Raw genomic sequence first — 19,209 nt, 5'->3', positions numbered from 1 at the left:
CAATATAATATCTGTATCGTCTACGACCTTTGTAAAAATTATAAGGGCAAAAAGAAGAAGTGATTTGAGTGTGCATGCTTATGTGAGTAATGAAGGTTGATTCTATTCCTTTTTTTTTTTTTAGACCGAGCCACAAAAGCCAATAATAGCTAGCTCACTTTGTGGCGAGACTAAATGCTGGCTTGACAGATTTGGGATTTCTTGGTCCGATTATATAGAACGTGACCATTTAATTAGGCCGTTCGCTTTTAGTTCCATCATCATAATTAGAACACAATCTCATGGTCAAGTATTTTGTTAGCATGTTTTTTTTCAATTAACATATTTAGCTTTGTTTGTAAGGCTTTTTATATCTGACGTTTATATGACTCCTAATTATAATAACGAGTTTTGTTAGATCATTGTGTATTCAAATTATTATGCTGTCTCATTTGGGAGTAACAGACTATGAAATGTCACCAAAATGGTCAATAAATTTCCAATGGATGAGGGATAACTTTAGTTTCTGAAAAATCGTACATATCCATTATCCATTATAGATTCATAAATCATATTGTTTTCGCTCAATATAAATCACACATATAGTATATTAGGTGCGGACAAGATTTTTGTGTGTTTCTTGCCGTTCAACTAAGTCAGTAAAAGTTAAGTGCACCAAACTTATTCCTGCATTTTTGTGAAAGCATTGTCGTATAATGGGAATCGATCGCAATAATCAAAATGGAATAAAGCAGCCTTCTTAAAGAGTAGTATAATTACTTCATAGGGTGACAAAACAAATTTTTATTTCATCTCGCGATTTTGATAGATGAGCCTCAAGATGTAAGTCCTTGCAAACAAATAATGTCCATTTTCTTGATTGTCCTTTCAAATGCACATTTAAATCATTTCTTCCTTCTTCCTTTAATCATTTTTATTTAAGCACCCGGTCCTTATATTAAGATGGGCTACAATGCCGAGATATCACAGGTAATTACTGGACCAGGCGTAAATGCAAGTTCTGCTCAAGCTAGTACAATTGGGATGATGAATTTGGAAAATTCGAATAGGTCAGGGGTGATAAAAAGAATTCAAAGACATTACGTGTTCTTAGCGTTAAAGGTATTAAGGAACTGATAGCACAAGGGCATGCGATTGTTATTTATGGCAAATATGTTTTGAAGCTGGATAAATGGATAGAACGACACCCAGGCGGAGACAAAGCAATTTATCATATGATTGGTCGCGATGCTTATGATGAGATGAATAGTTATCATTCGCCAGAGACGATCAAGCATTTTAAAATGTTTAGCATAGGTGTAATCGATCATCGTTGGATTAATCTGTTACCTCCAATACAGGGTGGTGTCTATGAAGGAAGCGACAAAACATTTGAAGAAAGATTAAAACAGGGAAAACTGATGTCAGGCGAGATGAGTGTGAGGATAAAACCCAAAATGCCACAGGGAGTGATACCTCAAAAGGGAATGAACGATCTTTATAAAATAGTGGAACCAACCCCTTCAAACCCTATTAGGGACCCAGAGGTTGTAGTGGATAATTTTGATAATAAAATGGTTAAAAAAGATTTAGAGAACCTTCCACCATTAGATTATGAAACACAATGGTTCATTTCAATGAAATACAATGAGCTACATGATAAATTGGTGAAGGTAGGTCTGTTTGAATGTCCATACATTGAGTATTTCAAGCAGTTCTGTATTAATTTATCGCTTTTCATGTGGTTCCTTATCTGCTTCAAGACAAATCACTATTTTTTTAGTGCTGTGTTCTTGGGTTTTTTTTGGCAACAATTAGTCTTTATTGCACATGATGCAGGACATTTGGCCATTACTCACAATTACCAGATTGATAATATCATTGGTACGATCATTGCGGATTGGATTGGTGGGTTGTCCTTGGGATGGTGGAAACGAAACCATAACGTTCATCACTTGATCACTAACGACCCTGTCCATGATCCGGATATTCAACATTTACCTTTTTTCTGTGTCTCCACGAGATTGTTTGGAAACTTGTTTTCCACGTATTACGAAAGGTTCTTGTGGTTTGACAGAATTGCACAAAAGCTTATTCCATTACAAAGTTATCTTTACTATCCAATTCTTGCCTTTGGTCGATTTAACTTATACCGTCTTTCTTTAGAATATCTCCTCAAGGGTCAAGGCCCTAGGAAGGGTAAAGGTGCATGGTTTAGGTGGTTTGAATTGGCGGGCCTAGGCTTCTTCTGCTGGTGGTTTTTCTACATTGTCTGTGGTGCATTGCCCACAAAGATGGATAGATTTCAGTTTATTATGGTTTCTCACATAGCTACAATGGTTGTGCATGTTCAAATCACACTTTCACATTTTGCGATGTCAACCTCCGATTTAGGTACTTCAGAAACATTCGCCGCACGCCAACTACGCACGAGTATGGATGTTTCTTGCCCTGAATGGTTTGACTTCTTTCATGGTGGGTTGCAGTACCAAGCAATTCATCACATGTATCCAAGAATGCCTCGGCATAATCTTAGAAAGGCACAAAAGTATGTTCTTGAATTTTGCAGAGATACTGGGCTCAAATATTCTATCTATGGCTTTGTCAATGGGAACGAAAAAGTGCTCTCCAAGATGGATAGTGTTGGTAGGCAGGTTGGTATTTTCCGCGATTGTCTTAAAAGTATGAAAATGGAAGATATGAACGGAAAGAACATGTATGAGAAGAAGATTGCCGAAATTATTAAGGACGATTAAGCGATTTTCCTTAGTATATTACGTTTATTTATGCATCAGTGTAAACTATTTCTGATGTCATGTATGCTATTTCCTTATTTAAGTTATCAAAAAATACAAACTGAAATAATTCTCTAGAACAAATGCATATTAACATTCTATATGATTTTCAAACATTTTATTAGCGTAGCCTTTTTGTTGGCTTTATAGGTTCAAAAATTGATTTCAGATCTTGATTTTTCGCACGACTTTCGTTACTGGGTTCATATCGTGTCCAGCCATTACTCACAACAGCTGGAATTGAAGCCTCTGAAGCTGTCTTTTTCGTTGCCTTCATAGGCATCATAAAGGAATGTGGACTTGATGACGACGATGGAGAAGAAGGAGCATGAGCAGAAATTATATTTGAAACATTACTTGTTGCCAAGGAAGAAACTGTGGATGACGTCAAAGATGTTGTCCTGCCAAATGCGTTATTGGTGGACATCACCTTCCCTGAAAATGATTTCAAAGAATTGTCTGTGTTTTTGATTCGTACAGATGGAATATCTTGATGAGCCAGGCTTTTCTTCCGTTCAAATACATTCTTTTTCAATGGAACGGTGACTCCTCTATCAATGTGTGAAACATTTTTTGGTTGAGGCAAGCCGGAAATTCTATTAGATGTGGCATTTTTAAGGAACTTCTCAATTGTTTCTAATGCCAAGAATGTTGAATCCATATCATCTTTCCGACCAGCATACTTCGTAAGCTTCCAAATCTCAAAAAATAAAGATTCCAAAATAACATCATATATTGGTAATTCCTGGTTTTCAATAGATATCGTATTCTTAGAGAGAGCAAGTTTTTTAAAGATGCTCATATATAGTCTTAATATGTTGGCAAAAATTTCATGATTCTTAAGATTCGACGACTGTGTTTTGCGGACCGGAGGAAGTACCTTCTCAATTATAGTATAATTATCCAAAGAATTATCGTCGATACCTTCCACAGTCATAATTAAGGCCTTGATCGACAGAACCTTAACATTTAACGATGTGGTAGTACTGAAAAGATCACATATTGCTGGAAGCAATTGATTAGCAATAACTGAATATGGTTGGTACTCCAAAAAAATGCGCAGATTTTCAAGTAAGCATTCTTGCACCTTCAAGGACGCTGGTTCATTTGTGGCATTATTCTTAACAGATTTGTTAAATATGTCCAGAAGAAATGCCTTGAATGCTTGATAATGCTTAGATCCGGAGCTCTTGTTTGTTAATGTTATCCCAAGTTTCGATCTTATAAGATCGAGATTCACAATTATTAAAGCCTTCACCGGATCTATATCTAAAGTCTGGAGACATGTTTTTACGACAGGAAAAACTTTATCCGAAAATGTGAGCTGAGAAATCGTCTTACTTAGAAGCAGCATATTCTCCAAGCTAAGTGTAATAATTTGTTTATCATCGTTCTGAATTTTAATTCTATTCACTTTAACATATGGTGACACTGCACCAGAAAGAACAGGAATGAATTTGTTAATTAACAGTGTCTTTGGGAACTTATCTATACAATTTCTAAGCTTCGAAAGAATCGTAATACGCTCATCGCTAGAAAGAGCATCGAAGGTATCCACGGTATTAAGCACCTTAATAAGATCATTATTGAATATGGAAGAGTTTATCAAGTTATCAATAGTGAACGGTTCTGTTAATTCTATTACGTCACTATTAGATTTTTGACCTCTGATGAGGAGGTCAAAAAATATTTGAAGATAATCCTTCGGAATCTTTGAAAAGTATGGATGAGAATAATTCTTTGTGCTTGCCGCTTCGTTCAATCTGTGGTTAAGTCTGTTGAATGATCGCTCATAATCCAACAAGCTTGAATTATCGCATTGCATCGCAGTCTGTCCATTGTTGAAAAGATAAAATATAAGGCATCCCAATGAGAAGAGATCATCTATAAAGTCCACGTTGTGTTCCAAAAGGAGGTTTGGTGAAGAAAATCTAAAATCAATACTAAGAAATGAGGGCATTCTTGAATCCAACGGATCGATATACCTCTCTGTAGCCGACCCATTTTCTAACTTCTGCATAAACTGCAATCCAGAAATTTTCCAATCTGAGTTTTCTGTAACAAGGATTGAATAAGGGTTGATATTAAGATGCACAGTTGACAGGCTTTGATGGAGAAACTTGAGTCCATTGGCCACCTGGAGAAGACCCTTGGTAACTATGATCTCGTTCAATTCTGACTTATCAATGGTTTCCAGATCATTCACAACATACTCTGTAACAAACATTAGCCTGCTCTTGTGCTCCTCTAATGGTTCAATAACTGTAACAAAGTTAGGATGCTTAAGTTTGGTGAGGTTCGAAATATATCTCTTTAGACTAGCATAAATATCACCCAAAACGATGTCCTGATTACTTCTAGTCAAGATGCCCTCTCTGGATAATCTTGACTCATATTCTCGCTTATTAAATTGCCACACTGACACTCTTTTGCCTGTAGTTCGATGCTTTGCTGGAAAAATTGTCCAGCACCCAGCAGAAACAAAAAGTGGATTTGAGGATATGGAATAGCTCCCCTCAATCCCACTACTACGGAAAACCTTGAACATAAATAAATTCTGGATGAGTTAGATAAGCCTTCTGGGAAAAGAATATTTGAAACGGCTGTAAGAAATAATGAATTAATTGTACTATCTGAATGCTTTTTGAGATGCGTAGAGCTAGATCCGTGTTAGTTGTTCATCTTCCCGAAAATATTTAACGGAAGAATTATAGACTGGTCTATCGTCCATAAATTGCCATCACTGAATGTCTGAGAAGCTTATTATTTCTCAATTCATAAAGTAGATTATTCTCTATAAACTATTTAATTTTCAGAAAATATAGAGAGGAAATTCTTATGATTAGTACAACTCGGTAAAAAGTGATAACACTAAAAGATAAAAAAAAATACTATAGTTTTAACTGCGCATAGGTCTTCGCCAAATCGAAGAACTCAAGCACGTGTGTAATACTAGGCCCATTTCTGCACTGCATACTACTGTATAACACATCCTTCGCTGTCAGATTTCTTCGCCTCTTTTTTATCCGAGCCTTGTTCCACATTCGTTTTGTTTTGAATTCTTGTGTCCTCTTCCCGACGTTTCTGATTACGTTTCCCCTTACTTCGTTTTCTCTTCACTTTTCGCTTCCTTTTTAATTCAATCTGTTGGCTTTCATCATCATATTTCCTTTGAAGAGATTTAGAAATCTCCGCATCTTCTTCTTGCTGCAGCTGCCTGGCTAAAAGCTCATCACCAGTCAAATCCACGGTCTTCGGACTTTCAAGTCTTCTTTTGGCGTTTTTCTCCAATAATGCAGGGTCCGGCTTTTCAAAATTACCAGTCAAAAATTCATCTTTGCCACCGCTAATACTTGCCAAGACCTGCCAAATAATATTTGGTTCATCTTTAAATCCTTCATCATTAACAAGCAAATATATATTTCGTCCAGCTTTATAAATTGTACTAAAGTGATCGTTTCTGAAGAAGATTCCAAATTGGTTATCATTTAAAATGGAATCATCTGTTTTAAGAATATCTATACCCTTCTTTGTTAACTGCGTTTTATTCTTCTCAAGAAACCTTTTAAGTCGAAAATATTGTTTCACAACGTCAATGTTATTACCTTCATTTTTGTTATTATATTCCTGAATTTCCGTGTAGTCATTCAATTCTGGGTGCAATTCCAGAGCCTCCACCATTGTTTCCTGGATCTTATCAAAATGCATACTTTTCTCCGATTTACTTAATTCATCACTGTCCGCAATAAAGCCATGTAATATTTTGATATCGAATATATTGAGTAGCTCGTTCACTATAGGTGTATATTCGGCAAAATCATTAATCACCGGTTTATCCAATTGTAAATTAATATTTAGACCAGTCTCAATTGATGGAAGCGTATCCAGAACAGCCTTCATGTCAATTACTGGACCGCCTAATGTCACAGAGCATCTTTCATTTACAGCAAACAAGATATTCGTCAATTCATCAAGCAAGGCATTCAAAGACACATTTTCACTCCTGGCAAGAAGCGCATTCAAATTTTGAATATCTGTAGTTTTAACCACAGGTGGTAGACTGTCACCAAGATCAACTGATAAATTTACATTTTGCCCAGCGGAGTTGTTCTGTCGAGAACTAGAATTGTTTCGAGTAGAGGAACCAACAACATGCCATTCTTTGGAATCTTTAAGTTCCTGTGATAATATAATATTGTTGATTAATGAAATCACAAAACACGGACCATTTTGATTCTGAAGAATTATTTTATTTGTGTGCTCATTTCCCTTAGAATCGCACCAACTTATCACCTTGGTTTGAAATTTGTATTGTTGCATTTTATTCTTATCAGTAATCTAACAATCGATCAGTAATATCCCAGGATTCTCTAAATGATTCTCTAAATTCGGATATGTGTACCTTATTATTATATGAGTTCACTGCTTGAAAGAATTTAATGATTATATTGTGAACTTTGTAGGATTTCCATGTCAATGGTCCTACAGACTTCTTAGAATTTTGGATGTCGATGGTAAGATTTAGATCACATCCAAAAAAAAGTGCACAATAAATATCAGTTGATACTAAAAAAACGAGCTCTAATGATAACGGGGCTGTGTGTTGCCTTATAAAATTGCCGAGTGCTTACGTAATAAAAATATATATTTTGCCTAAGTGTGAGTTTCGCGATGCTGCAATATTCTAGACTGGCTGAGGCGAAAAGCGGAAGTAAATCCTGTTTGAATCAAAATATTTCCATTTCAATAAGGACAACCAAATTAAAGTTAATGTATAATATGATTTTTTCTTGTTTGCTATGAATATCTCCAAGTAATTAGTCCCCAAAGATTGAAGTCATCACTTTATCGAGCATATTATGTAATACCCAATAAACTTGACTCCTAGCTTTAGTTGTCGAATCCATAGAATTGAACTCTTCTATGAAGCATTTATCTGCAGAGAAGTTATGACTCGCTATTTTGGCTGCACTGTCTGCACTAGATATGTATGTATTGTATATGTGGAATGATTCAAATAGGCATTTCTCTCTTAAACATTCAGATTTACTTGACAGAAAATGAAAATTACGTCCTTATATTGCATTCTTCTTGGTCTAGAGCTGCCTTGATGCACTGTATGTTGTTAGCAAATATATATTTATCCAGGAAAATACGCTGTATAATGTTAAGAAATTATTTGAATTCTTCAAGCTTTCCTTTTTTTTACTCCTTTTTCGACTTTTGTTCCCTCCTAATCGACCATTTTAATCAAGCTTGATTAGCTGTTTGAAAAAACCAGAAAAAACTTTTCCATAAATTCATACATAATTTAATAATTTTAGCTGCTATAGGAATTGCATTAATAGTATTGTATGTATACCAAGTGTCATCCTCTGTTATGCATACGCAGATCAACCAAAATTCTTCATTCACATTAAATTTGATATTGCAGGTTGATTTGTATTGTTATTCATGTTATTTTATTTACTCATATATTTACAAATTAGTCTAAAATTTATATATGGTCACTTAGTTAAATAACGAGTGATTAAATAATTCGAGTGTCTGATAGTGGCTCCAGAAATAAACCCAGATGGGCCTTCTAAAAGTTAACGTGACCCAATATCAGAAATTTATAAATATATCACGTGATGCATATCACGCTCTTTTAAATTTGAGCAGGTCGTGGATTTTACCGGGAGCAAATTATTCAAAAAAAATGAGATATCATTGGCTCAAAGCGCAAATGTACATTTCCGTAAATCTCTAAGCTTCCCCAGGAACCCACCTCTTCCTTTCTACTCCACCTACTGAAATCAGCAACTAACTGCGGAGAAGTTTTTTTCCCCATTTTGTTTGCTCTTTAGCACAAATATTTCGTAAACGCACTTCAATAAGTGATAAAACCGATTGATCGACAGCTACATTGAATACTGTACGAATGTAATATTTATTAATCAATAATTAGATTGCAATGACCCATGTAAGAAAGCCATGGAACTTTATCGTGGGGGAATAACAAAGAGGATACGGGGTATGTTTATATTGGGTGTATACGATAGAATAGTCGGTTGCAGATATCCGTTAAGTTTAATTGTCGATCAAATGCACGGGAATTTAATGTCGGGAAGGAGGAAGACTACACGATTTTCCCGCTCCCCAGGAGAGTAATATTTATTTGTTCGATTTAATTAACAATGCATATTCGCTTATATAATTCCACCCCAACCGACAAATCAGCATAAATAAGATTCATAATAAGGAGGGAAAAAATAAAAATAGAGAGAATCTTGAAAACGTTTTCCCCATGGCAGTAATAGAGAACAAAAAATAATTTATTTTTTTGGTTAGTATTTTTAATGAAATATGCATTGTTACGACTTGGTCAAATCAACCAACCAACTTTGTTTGTCCTCTCTTTCGGCATTTCTTTAAATTTTTTTTTGCTTTTTTTTTGTACTTTTTAATTCACTTTGATCGATAGTTGTTTGTCGTCGCGTTTTTAGTGAACTGCAATTTGAAAGTACGTTTCTAACTTCAAACTTTCCTCCTTCTTCTCTTCTGTATTCTTAAAAAAAAAGCTCCGACTAAGGTATCCGTTTGCATCCTGATCCTACGCGCAGTTGTGATTATCTTCTTGAAAATCTGAAAGTTACTGAAAGATAAGCAAGTCTTTCTAAAAAAAATGTCTTCAGATCATATCGAACTATACTCCCGTAAGTACTACAGTACCTGCGCACTTGGTGGATTCCTCGCTTGTGCCCCAACTCATTCATTGGTTTTACCATTGGATTTGGTTAAGTGCAGACTTCAAGTTGACAAGACTTTGTATAAGGGTAACTTGGATGGAATTAAAACAATTGCAAAGAAGGAAGGAGCTCGTGCTCTTTACAGCGGTTTCTTGCCAACATTTATTGGTTACGGTTTACAGGGTACTGGTAAGTATGGATTCTATGAGGTTTTCAAGAAGAAGTTTTCTGACTATACTGGACATACCGGTGTTGGTGTTTATTTGGCTTCTTCCGCTTGTGCCGAATTCTTGGCTGACCTGGCTTTGTGCCCATTTGAGGCTATGAAGGTTAAAATTCAGACAACCTTGCCTCCTGCCACCCCAAAGAATTTGTACAAGGGTTTGTATTCCGGTTTGGTCCCATTGTGGTTTAGACAGATTCCTTATACCATGGTTAAGTTCACAACTTTTGAAAAGATTGTTTCTATGATTTATTCGTTCTTGCCTAAGCAAAAGAGCCAGTACAACAAGTTGCAGCAAACTGGTGTTTCCTTCCTCGGTGGTTACATTGCCGGTATCTTCTGTGCTGTTATTTCTCATCCTGCTGACGTCTTGGTTTCTAAGATTAACAATGATACCAGACCAGGCGAATCTCTTGGTCAAGCTGTTGGTAGACACTACAGGAAGATGGGATTCAAGGGTCTCTGGAATGGTTTGGGAATTAGGATTGTCATGATTGGTACCTTGACTGGCTGTCAGTGGTTGCTCTATGATTCTTTCAAGCTTATGTCTGGTCTTCCAACTACCGGTAATTAAGTCAATGTCTTATTGTCTTTCTAACTTGGTTTGCAGATATTCATTATCTGATGCTTTTGTTTCTCATATTCGGTTATTCCTACATCTTTCTTTGTCTCTCTTTTATATTTTGCTTGTTCCTGTTTTCTTTTTGGTTTTGCAGTTCTTACGCTGTATCCAATTAGAATTATAGTGTTACTAAAAGTTACACCCCTTTCGCAGATGTGTTCTTTTTTGCTGCTTGTCTTTGTTTGGTCAACTGGGCTTATCGTTTCATTTGGGTAAAGTTCCGCAGCATTAAATTTACACTTACGATTTGATGTTGACTTCTATACATAAGTACTTACATATTTCTTGATAAAATCTGTATTCCCATTTTCATTATGATTAAGTATCTTTGTAAATAAAAGAATGTGGTTTGGACGTCCTACCCTGGTTATTTGCTATGTGTCTAGCGCTAATCAAAAGCAGTTAGCTTACTCTCTGAAATGCTAGAAACAAATATATATGTAAAAAAGAATTACCACAATCTGCACGCAATTAGGTTTTTGGCCAGAACAAGTTGGAAATTCTCTTAATGTCCCTCTCTATACAATTTAAAAATGATTTGCGCTTATCGGAAACTAAGCCATCTGATGATAAGCAACTTAATTTGGTGACCACTTCTGCGATTGTAAATATGTAAATAGCGTTAATGCTAGAAGTCCTAAAATAGTGGCAGTATTTGTGAATATCAATATAAGTATACGGAAAGCTGGATTATTTCGTAGCTTGTTTATAAAGTGTGTTTCTTTAGGTGTATCATTGGTTATCCGATTTGCAGCTGTATGTTCGATTTTTTTTGTCGCTTGCATCAGTTGAGATTTTTGGTTATCCAATCCAGTCAATTCGCTTCCTGGTAAATCACCAATATAATATGGCCGCAGCATCTCCCAAGCGTCATTACTATGACCAACATCATCAAAATTAATTGTCCCATCAAGGCCCACACAACTGAACAAGCACGCCACTCCACCAGGATGAATATTAATTATATCTGTCACATTGTATACCTTATTGTGTAATATCATCCAAGCATCATCCTTAGTTTTATGTTGATAAACCTCCTTTCTACAAACAAAAGTGGTCGCACCATTTTCAACAATGGTTTTACCCCTCCGTGTATGAAAGTTCTTGTTATAATTCTTGTCCTCATTTGCTGTTCGGCTTCTTCCGGTGTTCTGAATATATTCCAAAAATGTTCCTACTAGCCGTTTCAAACAAAGCGATGTGTTCTTAAGCTGAGATTTTCCATGATCATCATCAATTTCCGGTCCCAGATATGATTCTTTTTTAGAATTCGACATAGAATTGAATGCGTAAGGATATTGAAGAGAAAAATTTTGTGTGCTCAAATCCCCTGTATTGAAATTCACATATGAATTCGGATTTATGATATAAAACAAACTCTGAATGATTAGGTTATTTATAAAAGAATGGTATACTTTGTATATGGTTGTAGAACATTGGAGACAAATGGTTGAAGATTTTTGTTCAAATTGTTAATGAAACAGCACAGTGATCCAAAATTTTAAGAGAAGAGAAAAAAGTAAATAATAAAACAGGGTGCAAGATAAATTGGCCTGAAAATAAATAGAAAAAAGTTAAATAAAGCCGCTCAAGGAATATTCAAAATCTTTCGTATTAAATGGTAACGATGGTCAAAACATTATGTAGGGCTTTGTTCAAATTAATTTATACTTTGTGGATTCCGGGTATAATTAATTATTTGGGTGCTGGTAACAATGCAATAATTTCTTTCAATTATTTTCTTATTGATACATCTTAACGTCCCAGAACTTACGTAAGAAATTTTGATTTTCGAAATATTTACTATGACTGAAGGTTTTCAGAGAAAAGTAATTTAAAGCTATTGAATATACTGAGTCAAAATTATATTTATGTGATAGATCACTGAATGAGAATGGTGTACATCTATCTGTTAAGTAGCCGCTATCTGTGCCCCTAAAAGATGCACAAGAAATAGGATGGTATCCTGATGAAGATATTTGCTTTATTAACAAAGCAACAAATCCATCGTGTATGATTATACATTAAAAAAGTTCACATTCTTAAAACGAAGAAAATTATGTTTTTTCGGTGTCATTGCATGTCAGCAAAGCATTTTTTTTAAGCATTAAATTGTGTTCTTTAGTATCGTACAAAGTACCTCTAAAGTAAGAAAGTTTAATATTCATAGCTAAGCCAGAATTCATCTAGTTTCAAATCAGCATTCTTACTTCCGATTTTCCATGAAATACTCTTTTCTTAATCCTACGTAACTTCGATGTTCGAGCTATATTGTCAATCTTGCGGCTTTCCAATACGTCAGAATTTTTCCGACGAAAGTCCCAATTTGAGGTCGATTTGACTGACCATTAAATACAAAAAAAAATTATATATTCGAGGTGTGGAGGAGGTACGCTCGATGAAGTACAATACTATAAGAAATTCCAAGTTCAAGCAATTTCAAATCACTTTTTTCCCATAGTTAATTGTACAGTTTTGCATTTCTTTTTAAATTAAAATGTATTCATCAAGGATGTTTAGATTTGTTCGTCTAATTGGATTGACCGGAGCTACTTCTCCAGTCAGGCTAGGTAGTGTGAGATTACTTTCCATAAACAGCACTACTGCTTATGATGAGGTGATGAAGGTTTTGAGATCAGACTTAAAACAAAGTATTAGAATGAAAGCAGATCCTTTGGAAAAAAATGTTATTAGAAGTATATTGACCGAAGTAAAAAATATGGAGATCGCTACAAGAGGAGAACTTCACGATGAGTTCCAATTGGCAGACTTACTTGACAAAATGATTAAGGAGAGAAATGCTTCTGCAGCCGAGTACATGAAAGAAGGATCACCAGACAGATTTCAGCAGGTTGGTTTAAATGAATTGAGGGAAGCTGATTTTCTCACAAGTTACCTGAAAAGATTACCTGTTGCGTCGGACAAGGAAGTTGATGAACATGTCACAAAGTTGGCCGAGACTTTGAAGAGCGAAGGTGAGTTGAATAGTAAAGAAGATTTGTTCAAGAAGATTCCTTGGAAAACTGTGAAGGGACAATGGCATGCTTCCAGATCATCCATCTCTAAGAGTGTGGAAAGAGTTTTTAAAGAGGTTTCTGACGTGGAAGCATGAGAGACAAGGTCCAATCGCTTATTATTTTGTCTTTACAATTCATTTCATCCTCTGAGATCGAATAATTTTATGAGGTATGCAGTGTGATTCAATTGTACTTATTTATAGCTATATCCTATATATATATATATATATTACTTATTTATTGATTTATTAAGGTGAGTAAACAGTTATTAGTGCATGTCATTTATCTGCATTTCAGAATAGCGTATGTATGCCCTAAATCCAAATTTGGAGAGTTCGTTATTGAAACAGGTTCATAATGTACAATTATAGCAGAGATTCGAAAGTAGTAGTAACAAATAGGGAAAATATATCTTTAAACTTTTCTCTGTGCCGCCGCCTGAACCATACCTAAAAACTTCTCTTTAGAAACATCTGTTATATCTTCTTGTTCTCTCTTCTCACTAAAGTATCTTCCTTTAGATCGAGAAACGGCGTTATCTGCTGGTGCTTGTGCTGCCATTATCGCGTTAAATAACTTCACAACACCCCTACGTGCCACTTTTTTCAAGCTTTTCTCTCTTTGTAGAGTCACCTGAGCCGTTTCCCCTTCCGCAGCATCCGAAATAAGATTCATCCTTCTGCTGGCATTCATCTTGGCGCGCTTTTTAGCTAGTAATAACTTTTTAGCCTTTTGCTCAAGTTTTTCATCTTCAAATTTCTTTATCTGCCCTTTAGACCTGGCAAAAATAGGATCAACTCTATCATGGGCCTTTAAATGCGTATCTAAGAGAGCGTTCATTGCTTTAGAGAACAACTCAGAACCATCATCACCCTCCCTTCTTTTTTTCATTTTTTTCCTTCTTTTCTCTTCATCTTCATTCTGTCTTCCAATTTCTGCAATCTCGTCATCATCAGAGCTTTCGTATTCATTATCGCTCTTTTCTTCAAGTTTCAAGTCAACCGATTTCTTGTATTCCTCTACCGTCTTTCCTTTTGTTACATCAATTTCCCCCCTCTTTCTTTTCTTATTTGAAACTTCTTCAATTTTAGCTCGTGATATATCTTTCTTCATCATTCTTTGTTGATATTTAAGATGTCATATATATATATATATGTATATATTTTTCGAGTATAGAAGATAGGTTCTACTGAACAGATGAATCAAGCATTTGTTTGTTTGATCATCACAAAATTTTCAAATCCGAAAAAAATTAAAAAAAAAATCGAACTGAAAAAAAAGACAAAAGTTGGAAAGTATATATTAACTTGGGAGACTGTTCCTTGACGTTGTTGGATAAATCTACTATATGATGGTTCTCTTTATCCCATTTGTTGGATAAATCTACTATATTTATCCCCTTTGTTGAAAAAATAGGCATTTATTTATCGCTGAACTGACCTAAATGTTAAGCTTTTGTTTTTATAACGTATATTACTGCTTATGGCAATTTAGATATCTAGTTGTATTCGAAACAGTAGTCTCTTGCAAATTTCCGCTCAATTTAGTTTACGTGGAATTTTCATACTTATCGTTTTATTATAAATTTCTTTCCTTTTCTATCTTTCCCTCTTTGTTTTCTCTTTCATTAACATTGAATCCGCCTAGTAAATTGACATTCTTCGTCGTGAAAAATTGGTTGCACACTTGGAGCACCAGTAGGATCAATTTTCTATGCTCTTTCATGTTAATGCATCGACAGTCGCGTCTACATAAAACTGCCCTGCCTTGTTTATTCTCAGAAGACCTCGCTCTAAGGATCAAGAATATTTATTTAAGCATGTGCATTTCCCCATTTTATTAAGCTCATTTTATCCTTTTTCTTGGTTCTTTTTACTTTTATACTTTTCCTTTCTTTAGCCTTAAAAGCACTTAATATACTAGTTATAACGAGAAACTTTATAAAGTAATCGGTATCACACTTAACCGATCAACTCAAATATCACAATTGGTATAAAAATGTTAATGTGTCTCTCTTCGATGTGTTCATTGTTTTAAGACCTTGTGTTTTCTTGAATTAATATTTAGCCTATATTTCTTCTTTAAAATGCATCTTAATAGCAGTGTCTCATCTTCACACAATTGACGAAGACATTCTAAATTCTCTGATATTCCTGATAATTTTCATTCCTCAGTTTCTTGTCATTATGTCACTTGAGGCACAAGATGCATCTAAAACTATCTAGCTAGCATTAAAAAGTATTTGAAGATATGCTAGCAGTGTATCCTTGGATTTAAATTGAACATTATTTTTATAGCAGATACTACGAACAAATTCAATTGCGCACCGAATACTTATTGTTTATACTTTAGTTGATACAAAAGATAAGCATAAAAGTTTGTCTCTTATTGAGTGCAACTGAATGTTAATAAATCGCCCAGCCCATCTGGATAACATAGCTATTACAGTTCACTTAGCGAAAGAAAGTTGGTAACGTTAGGAAGTTTTCAGGCGGGGAAAGTCGTAACTGCCCAGATGATAAGTATTTATAATCAAAGCACACGGGCACAAATAGAACAGCATTAATTATTAATTCAAAGCATTTTTTACTAGAGAAAATACCGGTTATCATAAGAATTGTATAGTCTAAATAACCAACCAATTTATTAGTTCGATAATCTGGTTGATTATTCAAGCGCGCACTAGAAAATTACTACTTTCGTGCAAATATATTAAATTGCAGCATGAGTCACTAAATAATTTATTGTGTACATATTTTTTAGGGGGAAAAGTACGGAATCAAATCCTACTTTCTATCACTACATCAACATGGTAATCGTGCTAAACTTGGACACATACCACTTTAATAAGAAAGAAAAGCGAAAATAAATATTTTTATGTTCCTTTTGCTTTAATTCAGCGTCAAAAAATGCTGATCAGTTGATTCCTTTTATAATATCCTGACTCTGTTATAAGTTGTATATTAGAGGTGTGAGGTGTGGTTGTCGTTTAATTTTCACCTCTCGATAAATTTTTACAAGATTCGTAGAATTATAAAAAAAGGACATTTCGCACTTCGCGCTTTCCGCCACCTTCCTTTCGGTTCTAAACGTGGTTACAGTCTCTAACGTTTATATTTACTTATTCTCTTTAGTTACAATTCACTACAGGTTAGATATATTCTCCCTTTATTATTACTTTCATTGAAAGTTACTTTTTTCAGTTTATCTCACGTTTGGAATAATTATATTTTAGTGTGTTCCGAAAATGAGCGCTTAAACAGTCTGTCAAGAAACAAGAGTTGTTACGAACCGAGAAGTTATCTTTTTCTTTTAAAGGAAAAGTCTGTGTCAATAAGACCATACAAAATAAACATGAGAACCGAATTATAAGAATAAAATAAGGTGTTTTCTTTACAAGGAATTCCTTAACGGTTTTTTATCCCCAACCCCCCTATACAACAAAATGATATCATGAAATTTTTATCAACAAGTCGATCGTCCATTATGGCGTCTCTTTAAGTTATAGATTAGCTTAAATCAATATCTGTCAATCACATCAAGTACATTATTATTATCAATTAATTTTACGAACATACAAGAATTTAAGAACGAAAAAAATCATTTATCAAACCCATTATTCACAAAACAAATTATTATAAATAAATTGAATAATATGTTATTAGGTGAATCAATTTTTAGCAATATTTCAGCAGTTGCGGATCCTGAGCTTGCTCCTTCGGCAAGTTCCGGTGATCTTCAGGATCCTTTGGAGAAGTTGTATAATGCAGCATTTGGTGACGAACAATCGTCGCATGTCTGTGGTGCAAGTACCATTCCTGCAGGTACGATCTCCCCATTGGCAATCCATAGTAGTGTCTTAAGCGGTGCTTTTGATTCTTCTGCGCCAGTTAACTCGAATTCGGCCATGCTTGAGGAGACATCCGATGTGCAAAATTTGCAACCGCTCTTCGAGCAGACATCTTCCAATGAGGAGTGCAGTAGTGTCCCAGTTTCTGATCCAGCGATGGATTCTGAGTTGCTTGCCTTACTTGGTGGCATTCCAGAGGCCAACTGTCAGGTTAATTCGATCGAGCAAAGGTCGAAGTCGATGCCAGGTGCTCTTATCTCTAAGCATGAAGTCAAGAAATCTTCCAACGTTACTAAGAACGTGCAAAGAAAGAAAAGAGCTTGCTCCACATCTTCAACGCTTAAGACTGCTGTTCTTGATGGCAAAAAGGTTAAGCTGGATAAGTTTGGTTGTATTGCCTACACAAGAAAGCAGAGGAGCGCTCCATTGCCTCCTGTTGTTCCACAAGGTAGCGATATGGCGTCACTGAAGAGAGCTAGGAATACTGAGGCTGCCAGAAGATCAAGGGCTAGGAAAATGAAGAGAATGGCTCAGTTGGAGGGTAAATGTGAGAAGTTGACTGCTGAGAATGAGAGACTGAAGGCTGAAATTGAGTCGTTGAAGCAACGTCTTTCTATGCAACAACCATCGATGTGAATTTATGTTTGCACGGCTTTTAATGTTGCTTAAATTTTTTGATTCTTTATTTTTGAGTTTGTTAGCCCATTGCGTTGTGAAATGTGATAGGCATAACTTTTTTTGTCTTTTTTTTTGTCTTTTTGCTGATTGTTCTTGAGGAACCTTCTACATGTTCTACTGATGTGCTGTGTCTGGCACTGTTTTTTTGTTAGTGGTTGTAAATAAGTTTAATCAATATTCTGCTGATAGTTTTGGTGTAAAATTGATAGTTTTGAATCCTAAGGAAACATTCTTCTTTTCTTTTATCTCTTCGCAGCTTCCAGTATGTGCAAGCATTGATGAAGTAATATGTTTTTTGCCGACCGATCATTTCGGCCACGTGAACTTGATTTAATTGTCAGCTTCCACTTTTTAGTAGTGTAATTGAGCTTCGCTGTGAATTTACGTTAGGGGATTTGGCATGCAGAACAGCATGTCTATTAGATAACCGCGATACCAAATTGAATATTTAAATTATTATTGAATTGTTTGCGAGAGTTGATTCGGTAAATTTCTTGAATTCTATTGTGTAACACGAATTATTCTGTGCCTTCTATCAACTAAGGAAACATAGCTCGCGCTCCCCTTTAGTGGATCGAATTACGGAATGAAAATGGAAGTTTCAGCATAAACGGAATCAGTTTTAGTAGTTCTCCTTCTCTTGCCTAGTTATAAAGGAAGACTATCATCCTCAGAGTTATTATTTAGGTTTCCCAAATCCTCCTTTCTTTTAACTCAGTAGCCGAAAAAATTAATTAATATTTCTGTAATAGATGCGTCGAGAGTCGCGTCTATATAAAGCTGCCCTGTCTTGTTTATGCCCAAGAAAACCTCGCTCATAAGGATCAAAGGTATTTAAACATGTGCATTCCCCCTTTTTTATCCTGCTCATTTTACCTTCTTACTTAGTTCCTTTTACTTTTATACTTTTCCTTTCTTTAGCCTTAAAAACCCTCAATACTAGTTATAACAAAAACTTCATAAAGTAATCGGCGTCACATTTAAACCAATTAAGTAAATTATTACAATTTCTATATTATATATCTCTTGAGATCACACGCTCAGGAGCTTAATGAGGAAAATGGTTGATGTCACAGAAATTGTACGCCCTAATATTCTTTACTTAGAGCCATCCCATTGTGCCGGAGATGACTTTCAAGAAGGAATTCTCTTAGATGCAAACGAGAATCTTTATGGTCCATCCTTCACTGGAATAAGCGCTGATGAAAAAGTATTGGAATTCAACCGTTATCCTGATCCCCATCAAACTTTACCCAACGGCTTTGCGATTTCAGAAATTTAGAAATGGACAAAACAATTATTGAAACTAACTTA

General features: G+C 35.2%; 8 protein-coding genes across 8 annotated transcripts; 4 read left to right on the top strand and 4 right to left on the bottom strand.

The window, feature by feature from the left end:
- Positions 1-942: 942 nt before the first annotated feature.
- BRETT_000016 (uncharacterized protein) lies at positions 943-2,735 on the top strand (the record flags this gene model as incomplete). Its single annotated transcript, XM_041278595.1, has 2 exons — positions 943-1,049; positions 1,094-2,735. The coding sequence occupies 2 exons, from the start codon at positions 943-945 to the stop codon at positions 2,733-2,735; spliced, it is 1,749 nt and encodes a 582-aa protein (XP_041134790.1).
- Positions 2,736-2,895: 160 nt separating this feature from the next.
- On the bottom strand, positions 2,896-5,322 carry BRETT_000015 (uncharacterized protein; the record flags this gene model as incomplete). Its single annotated transcript, XM_041278594.1, has 1 exon — positions 2,896-5,322. The coding sequence occupies one exon, from the start codon at positions 5,320-5,322 to the stop codon at positions 2,896-2,898; it is 2,427 nt and encodes an 808-aa protein (XP_041134789.1).
- A 428-nt stretch (positions 5,323-5,750) lies between these two features.
- On the bottom strand, positions 5,751-7,094 carry BRETT_000014 (uncharacterized protein; the record flags this gene model as incomplete). The annotated part of the gene is made up of 1 exon (XM_041278593.1): positions 5,751-7,094. The coding sequence occupies one exon, from the start codon at positions 7,092-7,094 to the stop codon at positions 5,751-5,753; it is 1,344 nt and encodes a 447-aa protein (XP_041134788.1).
- Positions 7,095-9,441: 2,347 nt separating this feature from the next.
- Positions 9,442-10,302, top strand: BRETT_000013 (uncharacterized protein; the record flags this gene model as incomplete). The annotated part of the gene is made up of 1 exon (XM_041278592.1): positions 9,442-10,302. The coding sequence occupies one exon, from the start codon at positions 9,442-9,444 to the stop codon at positions 10,300-10,302; it is 861 nt and encodes a 286-aa protein (XP_041134787.1).
- Positions 10,303-10,928: 626 nt separating this feature from the next.
- BRETT_000012 (uncharacterized protein) lies at positions 10,929-11,627 on the bottom strand (the record flags this gene model as incomplete). The annotated part of the gene is made up of 1 exon (XM_041278591.1): positions 10,929-11,627. One exon carries the CDS (start codon positions 11,625-11,627, stop codon positions 10,929-10,931), a length of 699 nt encoding a protein of 232 aa, XP_041134786.1.
- Positions 11,628-12,862: 1,235 nt separating this feature from the next.
- On the top strand, positions 12,863-13,462 carry BRETT_000011 (uncharacterized protein; the record flags this gene model as incomplete). The annotated part of the gene is made up of 1 exon (XM_041278590.1): positions 12,863-13,462. The coding sequence occupies one exon, from the start codon at positions 12,863-12,865 to the stop codon at positions 13,460-13,462; it is 600 nt and encodes a 199-aa protein (XP_041134785.1).
- Positions 13,463-13,781: 319 nt separating this feature from the next.
- On the bottom strand, positions 13,782-14,483 carry BRETT_000010 (uncharacterized protein; the record flags this gene model as incomplete). Its single annotated transcript, XM_041278589.1, has 1 exon — positions 13,782-14,483. The coding sequence occupies one exon, from the start codon at positions 14,481-14,483 to the stop codon at positions 13,782-13,784; it is 702 nt and encodes a 233-aa protein (XP_041134784.1).
- Positions 14,484-17,022: 2,539 nt separating this feature from the next.
- BRETT_000009 (uncharacterized protein) lies at positions 17,023-17,853 on the top strand (the record flags this gene model as incomplete). The annotated part of the gene is made up of 1 exon (XM_041278588.1): positions 17,023-17,853. One exon carries the CDS (start codon positions 17,023-17,025, stop codon positions 17,851-17,853), a length of 831 nt encoding a protein of 276 aa, XP_041134783.1.
- Positions 17,854-19,209: the final 1,356 nt, after the last annotated feature.

Source organism: Brettanomyces bruxellensis, chromosome 3, assembly GCF_011074885.1.
Source record: "Brettanomyces bruxellensis chromosome 3, complete sequence".
NCBI lineage: Eukaryota > Fungi > Ascomycota > Pichiomycetes > Pichiales > Pichiaceae > Brettanomyces > Brettanomyces bruxellensis.
The sequence above is the reverse complement of the archived record's forward strand: the minus strand, read 5'-3'. Positions and strand labels throughout refer to the sequence as shown.